The 12,241-nt window shown below is 34.2% G+C and overlaps 1 protein-coding gene across 1 annotated transcript in view; it reads left to right on the forward strand.

The window, feature by feature from the left end:
- The window catches only part of CEP112 (centrosomal protein 112), a 311,127-nt gene that overhangs the window by 84,882 nt on the left and 214,004 nt on the right, over window positions 1–12,241 (forward strand). The window contains exon 17 of the mRNA XM_054573071.1: window positions 939–1,018. Within this exon, the coding sequence (XP_054429046.1) occupies window positions 939–1,018 (80 nt within the window). The remainder of the gene's footprint in view (window positions 1–938; window positions 1,019–12,241) is intronic.

Consider the following 12,241-nt stretch of genomic DNA (forward strand, 5'->3'; position numbering starts at 1 on the left):
GAAGAACCTGAAACACGATTTTCTAAGTTCCACAGAGGAACTGGTTAGGGGTAGAACAGGTGTAAAGAATTAAGTCATCAATATTAAGGACAAACTTAATTTTTTGAACTGCAAAGGAAAAGGGTAAAGAATAAAAATGTTTGAAAAAGGAGACAGATACTAGGTAAGAAAAATAGAAAACCAGTGTACAACAACTGATGTTCCTGAAGGGGGAACGTCACTGACTTGAGTTCTCTTTCCTGTCATCTGGCTCTGTGCTCTCAGTGGCCATGTATGTGGAACTGTGGCAACTGTTTTACTCCCTCCTGTCCCTCCAGCTGAACCAGTTTCTTTTCCTATTTCTAGATCCCTTTATGTCCACATTGGATATGCTTACCTGCATTTGTGTATGAATTTTCTGTGAAGAAACATTTTCATTTGTTACTATGATTCATGCTGCCAACTCACCTACTTAAAGGATGTCACATTGGAGAAACAGCTACCCACTGCGGGGGGGACTTACTCCTTAACTCAGTCAATAGTTATTCATTCATTCCCAGCAGTAGAAGAAAAGACTGTTTCATCATAAGCCATATGTGCCTGGGAATAATAGACATATTTTTTACTGTATTCTCCTGAATTGCTTGAGACTCCTTGCCTTTGGCCAGTATTTTAAAAAATTCATGTGATTGTTCCCTTTTTGAGTTTTTTGCATACCGGTTTACTTTACAGGGAATCCACATGCAGGGAGATTCAGTTATTAACTTTGACCAGAAAATTGGTATTGGAAGAAGAGTATTGAAATAATTATACGGTAAATGATTGTGGTTAACCAAGTCTCTATCTTGAAACATCTAAATCTAATTTTATGTTAAAAATGGGTTTAAGATTGTCTGTCTTTTTCCTTTGGGTGAACTTTATTTGTCTTCTAGTAAATATGACATGTCTTGTCATGGCAGGTTCATGATGTACAGAGTGAACTTGATAAAGAAAAAGAAGACACTCAAAAGAAAATCCATAAATTGGAGGAAGCTTTGAAGTGAGTAAAGTTGTAATATATTTAATTAAAAAATACTTATTCTAAATTTTGAGCCAAATTAAGTAGCTAGAACCTAAATGTCATGTTTTTATAATAGCCTTGCTATGATTTTGTTTGAGTCAGTTTTCCATCATGGACCTCTATTTTCAGAACTTCATTGCTAGCCAGTAATTTTTTTTTTTAAGGAAAAAAATCAGTTCAGCTGTTTTTAAGTGATAGGAATGTAAGAAAATAGAATGTAATAGTTTCATGTACTTTTTTGTTCTTAAATGAAAACAGATTTAAAAATACAGTAAGATTAGTTCTCAGAACATTTAGAAATTCTACTGCAGTATTTTTGGAGAAATGTGGGTAATGAAATCTTCCAGTTATATTTGAAAATGAACTACTATCCAGGCATTGTTTAGGAAAGGTTTTTGTCTCACAATATAAAATTTAAACATACATGTTAAAATATTAGATTTTATTTGTCTTCTCAATTCTTTCACTAAGGTGATTAGGCCTTGCCTGTTACTAGGTTTTATCTCACAGTTTTTAGGTGCAAAACATCAATTTATTCAGTAAATACTGAGTTCCCACCATGTCTCAGTCAATGTATAGTCCCTTCCAAGAGGACCTTATAGTCCGGTTGGAAGGATATTCAAGAACTTTAGCATTTATACTATAAAGTGGTAACAACTTTAATGGGAGAAAGGTTCAAAGAGTATCTGACTGAAGAAAGTGATTTAAGAAAGGAAGCTTACCTGAGCTCAGTATATCTAGCTAACTCCCAGAGAATCACTGAATGGCATTTTTCTTGCTTCCCCAAGTCTACAAACAGGAATCACTTACAGAAAGGCCAAAACAACACCCAGGATCAAACAAACTTAGTATCAAATTCTGTCTGGGAAGATTGCATAACTATTCTCTCTCCCTCACTTTTTCCTAAAATGTGTTGACTGAGTCGCTGAATAGAAAACCTTAAAATAATTTATGCTTGTTAGTTCAGTTTGTCTAACTGGCTTATTTCACTTAGCATAATGTTTTCCAGGTCTATCCATAGTGTCACAAAGGGTAAAATTTTCTTCTTTTTTTACTGCCAAGTAGTATTTCATTGTGTAAATGTACCCTAATTGTTTTATCCACTCATCTGCTGATGGGCACTTGGGCTGCTTCCAAATCTTGGCTATTATAAATAATGCTGCAAGAACATAGGAGTGCTTCTATTCTTTCAAATTAGTGTTTCAGGTTTCTTCAGATGAATTCCCAAAAGTGGGATAGCTGAGTCATAAGGCAGTTCCATTTTTAATTTTTTGCAGTATCTTCATACTGTTTCCCCATTGGTTGCACCAATCTGCATTCCCACCAATAGTGTACTAGGGTTCCCCTTTCTCCACATCCTCACCAGCACTTGTTTGTTGATTTATTGATGATAGCCATTCTGCCAGGTGTGAGGTGATATCTCACTGTGGTTTTATCTAATAATTTGCATTTCTCTGATGATTAGTGACATTGAGCATCTTTTCATATGTCTATTGGCCATCTGTATGTCCTCTTTGGAGAAGTGTCTTTTCAGGTCCTCTGCCCATTTTTTAATTGGATTCTTTGTGTTTTTGGTGCTGAGTTTGGTAAGTTCTTTATACATTTTGGATATTAACCTGTTATCAGATGTACTGGCAAGTATGTTCTCCCATTCAGTCGGTTTCTTTTTATTTTGTTGATGGTTTCCTTTGCTGTGCAAAAAGTTTTTAGTTTGATGTAGTCCCGTTTATTTATTTTTTCTTTAGTTTCCCTTGCCTAAGGACATATATCAGAAAAAAATATTGCCAGAAATCCTTATATCTGACACAACAGACTTTAAAACCAAGGCTACAGAAAGAGACAAAGGACGACACTACATAATGATAAAGACAACAATCCAACAAGAGGGTGTAACTCTAGTAAACATTTATGCACCCAACATAGGAGCACCTAAATATGTAAAGTGAATCTTGATGGACATAAAGGGAGAGATTGACAGAAATACAGTCATAGTATGGGATTGTAACACCCCATTGACTTCAATGGGTAGATCTTCCAGACAGAAAATCAACAAGGAGACAGTGAGCTTAAATGACACACTAGATCAAATGGATTTCATTAATATCCTCAAAGCATTTCATCCCAAAGCAGCAGAATATACATACTTTTCAAGTGCACATGGAACATTTTCTAGGATAAACCACATGTTAGGAGACAAAACAAGTCTGAATAAATTGAGAAGATGGAAATCATATCAAGCATCTTCTCAGACCATAATGCTATGAAACTAGAAATCAATCACAAGAAGAAAACTGAAAAATACCCAAAGACATGGAAGCTAAATAATATGTTATTAAACAATGAATTGGTCAACAGTGAGATCGAGGAAGAAATAAAAGGTACCTTGAAACAAATGAAAGGAGAACACAACAACCCAAAATCTGTGGGACACCGGGAAAGCTGTCCTAAGAGGGAACTTCATAGCATTACAAGAAACAAAAAGCTCAAATAAACAATTTACCTTTACACTAAAAGGAACCTGTAAAAGAACAACAAACAAAGCCAAAAGTGAGTAGAAGGAAGGAAATAACAAAGATCAGAGCAGAAATAAATGAAATAGAGTCTAAAAATTATATATAAAAAATCAGTGAATCCAAGAGTTAGTTCTTTGAAAAGATGAACAAGATTGACAAACCTTTAACCAGACTCATCAAGAAAAAAAGAGAGAGGGCCCAAATAAACAAAATTAGAAATTTAAGAGGAGAAATAACAACTGACACCAAAGAAATACAAAGGATTGTAAGAAAATATTATGAATAACTGTATGCCAACAGATCAGCCTGGATGAAATGGATAAATTCCTAGAAACACAATCATCCAAAACCAAACCAGGAAGAATCAGAGAATCTGAATAACAGATTGCACCTAGTGAAACTGAAACAGTAATCAAAAAACTCCCAACAAACAAAAACCCTGGACTGGATGGCTTCATGGGTGAATTTTACCAAACATTCCGAAAACTAACCCCTCTCCTCAAACTATTCCAAAAAATTCAAGAGGAGGGAAGACTCCCAAGCTCATTTTATGAGGCTAGCATTATCCTAATTCCAAAACCAGATAAAGACACTACAAAAAAAGAAAATTATTGGCCAATATCCTTGATGAACATAGATGCTAAAACCCTCAACAAATATTAGCAAACGGAATGCAGCAGTATATCTAAAAGATCATACACTGTGATCAAGTGGGATTTATTTGGGGATGCAAGATTGGTAAAACATTCAGAAATTAATAAATGTGGTAAACCACATAAACAAAATGAAGGATAAAAACCAGATGATCCTATCAGTAGATGCAGTGAAAGCATTTGATAAAATCCAGCACCCATTTATGATAAAAACTCTCAGCAAAGTGGGAATAGGGAGAACATATCTCAACATAATAAAGGCCACATATGACAAACCCATTGCCAGCATCATACTTAAAATTTCTTAAGGGCTTGTTTTTAACATTTTTTTATATTGCTCCCTCCAGTAAAGATTTCTGTTATTGGTAGCTCTTTTTTATTGTTTGAAAATATGTAATCGTATTTTCATATACCATTGCCTTTAAGAACAATTTCACTTGCATAGAAATTTTAAAGACAAATTCTTAATGTTTTCTAGGTATTTCAGAATGTGCTTGAATTACACGTTTATTCGACCTGTTTTGAAGCCAGTTTTCAAGCCATTTTCAATGTTAGTGATACTCAGCAGATGTTTAGCATTTAGTTTATTGAAAGTCATTGGATAAAATTATTTATTTACGCAAAAATTAACAGTACCTCTTCTTTTGCCTTCTTTATCTATGGTTTTGTTTAAAATGAGGAAGTTTATAAAATAGTTTTGGGGTGTTATTTTTCCAACAAACTGTCATAAGCTTTTGAAAAAGTTTTTTTCTTGCTCAGTAAACATAGTATTTATAATCTCCCATTGCAGTGGAAAGCAGATTATTTACCCCTAAAGTTATATTTTTAAAGAAGTTATATTTTTAAACATGAGTGAAAAAGCTTTCCTATAAGGTTCTTTTAAATCTCCTTCATTTATCTTTAGTTGCTTCTTTGCTGTTGTAAGTCAACATTTATATTAGTAGGAACAGGGATTAATCTTCAAATAGGAATGCCTTAGAGTAAAGATAATAAAACTGCAAAGTTATAATGGCAATGTTTTTGTACTTTTATTTGCTAGAAACTAATCTTAAAAGAAGACTTAAATGGAATACTAAACAATCTTGTGATAATTCAAAGGAGTGGGCTACATTTTGATTAGGTTTGTTTTTTAATAGAACATTGCTTACTGCGAAAATTTGGATGAAGTTGCATTAAATGTAGATAACCTTCCTGTTTACCCAGGAGCTTGAATTTTGAATTTTGGTGGAAAGGGAAAGCTAGGTTAAATCAATCTTGTGTAGGAATTTTAAAGTATAGCTGAACAATGCAATTCTAAATGTAGTTTTATATATAGCTAAAGTGAGGAACTGTGCTTGATCATTTTCTTTGTAAGGTTGTTGAAACTATTTCAAGGAATTAATAATGACATATACTTTAAAATGGAAAAAATATGAATTAAGGAGCTGTCTAGAAAGAAGCTAAAAGGATGTGTGCAAACTTGAATAGTTAATGTAAAGACTTCTATCCTTAATAAGTAAATGAAAATACCCTTACACAGTACCCTGGAAAATACCCTTGATAGGAAATTTTGTTCTGTTTAGAAAACAGATTTATACTTTTAAAAAGTTTTCTTATAAGAAGAATTGTAAAATCTGTTCCACTACAATATAAAAGCCTGTAAGTTATATACTTATTAAAGAATATGTAGTGTTAGTTTTAATTGAGAATATATGAATTTAAAGACTAGTTGCATTTGTAAATTGTTAGTATATTTTTTCTATTACTATTACTAATACTAAGCAAGAAGAAATTTGACATGTATGAAATCATTTGAGATTTTACATAACTATAATTAGATTAAATATATCAAAGTAGGATTAAATGCAAACAAATAAAGTATATTACAGTTGAGTTATTTTAAAACCTTATTATTTGTCACTGCCCTTTAAGCTCTAGGCTAACCCAAAAGAGGAGTGATTTTTTTTTTCTGCCATTATAGTAGAGGGTTTTTGTTAAAATGAACCTAACCAGGGTTCTTGGAGCATGAACTCTGGACACTGACATTGTCCAGCGAGAAAACTTTTCAAAGTATCTATTCTTTAGCTTCATTTTCATCCCCAAACTAGCACATATTTGCTGTAAAAGACTGGAAAATTACAGAAGAGCACAAATATGAAAATCAAAATAGCTTTTGATCACATTTAAATAGAGCTATTTACTCTTAATGCCATTTTAGTTATTTGGAATACATATTAGATCTTGACATGTCATGGAGTGAGAACACCCCCTCCCACATTCTGCTCCCTCCACACTCTGTTCTCCTCCTCCCCACACACACTCTGTTTTACCGCCAGAATTTTCTTCGCTATTCTTAGTCACTTGCTCTCCTATTTCAATTTTAAAATAAGCTATTACTAAAATTCTACTGAGATTATATTATTTGCATTATTTTATAGATTAATTTAGGTAGAATTAGAATTTTTACTATATCATTTTGTCTCTTCCACAAATAACATATTTCTCCATTAATTTGTCTATTTTAATGTCTGATAATGTTTATACTTTTCTCTGTATATATTTTACATATTTTTGTTAGGTTATTCTTAAGTATCCTTTGGTTCATGCTACCATTTTGTATTTTATCTTTTTAAAATACGTTTTCCATTTGATGGTTCCAGCTGATATTGAACTCTGGTATTGAGCAATTTTGCTGAATTTACCTTCAGAGTTTGTCTGTTAACTATCTTAGATCTGCTGTGTGGGTAATGACAATAAATAGTCAGGAAATAATTTAGTTTCCTTTTCAACTTTTTGTTTTCTCTGTCACCATCCTCACTTTTCTGCATGGGCAGGATTTTCAATAACGTGCTGAATATCATGGTGAATGCGGTCATTCTTATACATACAGAACACTTTAACCATGATGTATAATTTTCGGTTGAAGGTTTTTGATAGGCACCTTATACCCTTTGGCTTATACACAGAGCCCAGTGATGTGCAGGAGTTAATCAGCTAGTTTCCAATCACTGCATACGTAGCTGTGTATTCACTGTGTCTGTGGAAGAAGGGGCCTCCTGTGTCGCCACCTTGGACATCCCCCTCTAATTTGGAGAGTTTTTTTCTTCCTGAAACTTTCCTTTCTATGCTTCCACGGAACTAAAGCATCTGATGGTTTTCTGCCTAAGTGATGCTGTGCTTCTTTGCAATTCCCTCTGAACCGAGTCCTCCTTTTCTGTCAGGATTCTATATTTCAGAGTTCCTGGGTTCAATCCTTGACCATTTTTTCTTCTGTGTTTATATTTGTTAAGTGATCTCAACAAGTTCCCTACCTTCAAGTACCATATATATATTTAGTAAATCTCCCATGCTTGTCTCTGGCCCAGATCTGCCTGTTACTCTCCAAAATCATTTATTCAACATTGTTATTAAATTGTTCATTTTCTAATTTTTAGCATCCCCTTTTCATATTCATTCTTATATCTTTTACCATTCTCTTGTATTCTTCATTCTAACCTGTTCGTTTTTGTCTTCTGAGTGTATGTTTGGGTTGGTCTGTAACATTACTGATCTGATTTTCTGCACCTGCGTTTATGCTCATTTCCACTTCCCTTATGAATATTTATTCTGCTCTAAATTTTCCCTCTTTTTATCCCGTATTAATGTTAACCATTTCCCATTTTTAATCTTATTGCGTTCTCTTTGTTTTAGATAACTCTTAAGACTTCATCCTCTATTTCATAGAGACTATATGCCATCATTCAGATACCTGACAGTTTTTTTTTGATATTTATTTCTGGATATTATATTAGACCATTTGACAGTAGGTTTTTCTTCTGTGTATCTGGAATGTTTTTTCCCCTAGTTTCTATTCCCAGATTTTAAAATAGCTTTTAGATTTTAATTGGTATATTTCTACCTTGTTACTTAAGCTTATATAAGGTAAATTTTATCCAGTTTTTTTTTTTTTAATTTAGCAAACACTTATTGAATTTCTACTGTGTGTGAACTTTTGTGGATACCATCTGGCATTAGTGTTCTCTGTATTGAATATTTGCTTATGCATTTTTCTGTCTCTGTGCCATATTAACTTGTATAATGTTTAGTCTCTGGAAGATCTGCAGCTGGACAGAAATGTTATTTGTCAGCTGCCAGTGAAGTTCCAAGTGTGTAGGAAAATACCTTTAGAAGCGCTACTGTTGGGATACTTTTTTATAACCTATGTGGTGAGGCTCTTTTTTTCTGAATGAATGTGAATCCTATACTTCTCAGTATATTCGTATTTTGAACTCAGGTTTCTTCTTGTTTGATATCCATCTACATTACTTTAGCTGTGGAAATGCAGCTCCCTGTACACAGTACACCATGATTCATCCTTTACTCTCTCTCAATCCATGTGTGTTCTGGGACTTAGAGGTTCTGAATGGATATATATAAAACATCAATATGTTTTACTCTGATGTTTTCTGTTACGGGGAAGAATCCCAGCTATCAATTAAAAAAAATTTTTTAGACACAGAATCTTTGACCTGAGGAAGAAAAGGGTTGTCTTTCTAGATCATTTTTCTCAGATTTTAATTCCTGACACTAAGTTACATTTGCTCTCAGGTAGACCTATGTAGATGCTTTTTTAATCAACCCACTTCTGTTTGCTTTCTATTTTGGGTGATTCTTCCCAGGTTTTCTCATTGTGTTGTGTTATTTGTTTATTTTAGTTCTTGTTATCATTAGGATCCTGCCCACCTTATTTCCTCTTTCTCTTTCTAATTGTGGTAAACACTGAGAAAAACTATTCAGGAAATGCTAGCCACGTGTCATTCTGTATATGCGAACTACAACTATTGTTAATTTAGTTTTTGATAGAATTTTTGAAATGTATTATATACACTCCCATTCTTTTTATCATTACATAATAAAAAACAGTTTATGCTAAGTCTACATCATTAGTTTTAGCATCGATTACTGTGATTTGCTATAGATTCAATTATAGATTAGTATGTGTGACTAAATCTTCCTCTAACTGTGAAACTTGATTTTTTAAAAAAAACATGTCCTTTATCTCAGCTTGCTTTGTGGTCTTTTGAGTCTTTTTCAAGAGAATAGTGAGCCTTGTAGAGCTGTATGACCTCCTGAGCTGTGTGATGCTGTTAGCTTTCTACAAAACCAGTAAGTGAGCCCTGAGTGGTGTGGCTCAGTGGGTTGGGCAACATCCTGCAGGCTGAAAGGTTGCCAGTTCAATTCCTGGTCAGGACACATGCCTGGACTGCAGGTCAGGTACCTGGTTTCTCTCCCTCTCTCCCTCCCTTCCCCTCTCTCTAAAAATAAATAAAGAACATCTTTAAAAAATAGTTTTAAAGAATTATTAAGGGAATCAAAGACTGACTCTGCTCTTCCAAATGTTTATTTTTTAACTGCAGAAAATCATGTTCTCTGTTGCCATGAGTGTTCTTTGATTTTTCACGCCATTGATATATGCTTTATTAATATAATACACCAGAGCCAACTCCTTCTGGGTTTTTATTCTCCTCTTCCCCCTTAAAAAATTCCTGATGCTGTTCACAGAGCATCTAGGGAAGCTTTTGTCATCGCTTTGTCATCACCACCTCCTACTCACCAGTAACCTATCACTAATTGCATGTAATATTAGTGCTATTTCTAGTCTTGCAACTCCAAACCAAAACACTGTTTCTAATTACAATAATGTCCTTGTTTTAAACCCTTACTTTTTTGAGTTCTGTTAACTTCTAAGGTGTGTCCTTCATACCAGTCCTTCCAGGGATTCGTTGCCTCATCTCACAATTCCTGCATGTTTCTTCATGTGCAGTCTAATGTAGACCCCTTGTTGTCTAACTGCATTGGTCATTTTAACATGTAGAGAAGAGTAGGTATTCATCTTAGAAACCCCTTACTCAACCTCCCCTTCCTTCTTCTGTGATCCTTTTCTCTCTTTACCTTTATTCTCGGATTTCTTTAGGGTTATTTTACTCGTTGCCTCCATGTCCTCATCTAGCACTTCCATTCTTCAGTCCAATCCAGGCTTCTTTTCTTTATCACCAAAACTTAGGGTGACCTTCAGTCTGGATTTTGTTCATTCTCCCTCCCTGAAAACTTTTTCTTCTTCAGTTTTTGTGGCACACAATATTCTCATTTCCTTCCTTCCATTCCGTCTTTTTTGCATATTCATCTATACTCTAGTCTCTCCTTAGACAATCCAATGCAAGGCTATCGTTGTAGAAACCAGTCTATTACACCATCCTTATGACAATAACTTACAAATGTATATCCTAGTCTCAGACCATTTACTTCCTTAATTTTCTCTATAGGATTTATTACTATATGACATTTTAGTATTTTTATCTATTTTTCATTTTTTTAATTTCACGTTTAAATTCATTTTCTGTAGTTCTAGGATGTTTTATAAGTCATTCCTTTCCCTTTGTTTTTTCTCCTACCTGCTGCTTTGTATCTTTGCTGCCTCTGTGCTTCTTCCTTGCCAATTTTGATGTTCCCCTTTACAACCTCGTGCTTTCCAGTAGTTACAAATTCCTGGGCTGCAGGTTGAGTCATTCTGCATGTGTATTCAATTAGTCCTGCGAAACATTTCAAAAAATTTTAATTATTCTTCAACATGATAAAATCAGGAGATTTCATATGAAAGTTGGATTTCTGCTTTCTCTTTATACATGCAAGATCTCGCAGCACCAAGTCATCTGTTCTCTCGGTAGCTGGAACTGATTGGACAGTGCTTGGATTAAGTTATAGGAAGTTACAAGTTTTCAAAAAATCATTGTTATCAGTGATTTGTTCTTGGTGCAATTATAAAAAAGTAGTTGGTTTTCTTTTAAAACCTTCATGTGTGGAAACTTAAAGTTATACTTTTAAATAACAAATACTAAAAACTGAAAGATAATGAAGGTATATTCATTAGATGTTACACAATATCTCTAATCTGGTATCTCAGCTGAAGTGAACTAAGCCTCCACCTCAAGAAGCTAGATAAAAACAACAAAGCAAACATGAAGAAAATATAAGGAATAAAGAGCAGAAATCAGTGAAATTTGAAACACAATGCAGAGCACCACGAAAATCACTTTGAAAAGTAGTTAATAAATTATATGGATCTCTATCACACTGGTCAAGAAAAGAAAAGACTAAAAGGGGAAAAAAAGCAACCTTAAGAAAGCACTTAAACCAGGAGCATAACTACTGTATTTTGCCATGTATAATGCACACTTTTTGCCCAAAATTTTGAGGGAAAGATAAAGATGTGCATTATACATGAGCATAATGATTGCATACCATAGGTATAATAATCCTTTGTATAATGCGCACAAAAATGTGGGTACGCATTATACGCAGCAAAGTGTGATACATGGAGAGCATGATGTTTCAGCTCACGCTTCTCATTTTGTTTCCTGGCCTCTGCTCCACAGTTTCATATATATGGAGGTAAAATTCACATAACATAAAATTAACCATTTTAAAGTGCCATTTAGTGCAGTCACAGTGTTGTGCAACCACCACCCATATTTAGTTCCAAAACATTTTCATCATCCCCAAATAAAACTGTACTCATTAAACGTTAGTCCCTATTCCCCACCTGCTGCCAGATCCTCACAACCATCAGTCTGCTTTCTGCCTCTGTGGATTTACCTATTCTGGATATTTCATTTAATTGGAATCCCACAAATCGTGACCTTTTTTTGTGCTGGCTTCCTTCACAAGCATGTTTTCCAGGTTTATCATGTTGTAGCATGTATCATTCCTTCATTCCTTTTTTATGGCTGAATACTATTTCAGTGTATGTATATATCGTAATTTTTTTATCTGCTCAACTGTTGATGGACATTTGGGTTTCCATCTCTAGGCTATCGTGAGTAGTGCAGCTATGAGCACACATGCACAAGTATTGGAGTGCTGTTTTCAGTTCTTTCGGTATATACCTATGAGCAGAATTGCTGGGAAAACTCTATGTTCTTGTACGTAGCTTCTGTTATTGGTCTTCAAAATGATACTCTGGGAAGTAGCAGACATAGTTCCCTTTTACACAACTTGGAGCTGCTGCCATAGCCCCTAAA

The sequence above is a fragment of the Pteronotus mesoamericanus genome, unplaced genomic scaffold (genome assembly GCF_021234165.1).
Source record: "Pteronotus mesoamericanus isolate MK-2021 breed Mesoamerican mustached bat unplaced genomic scaffold, CSHL_Meso_final contig_246, whole genome shotgun sequence".
NCBI classification, from domain to species: domain Eukaryota; kingdom Metazoa; phylum Chordata; class Mammalia; order Chiroptera; family Mormoopidae; genus Pteronotus; species Pteronotus mesoamericanus.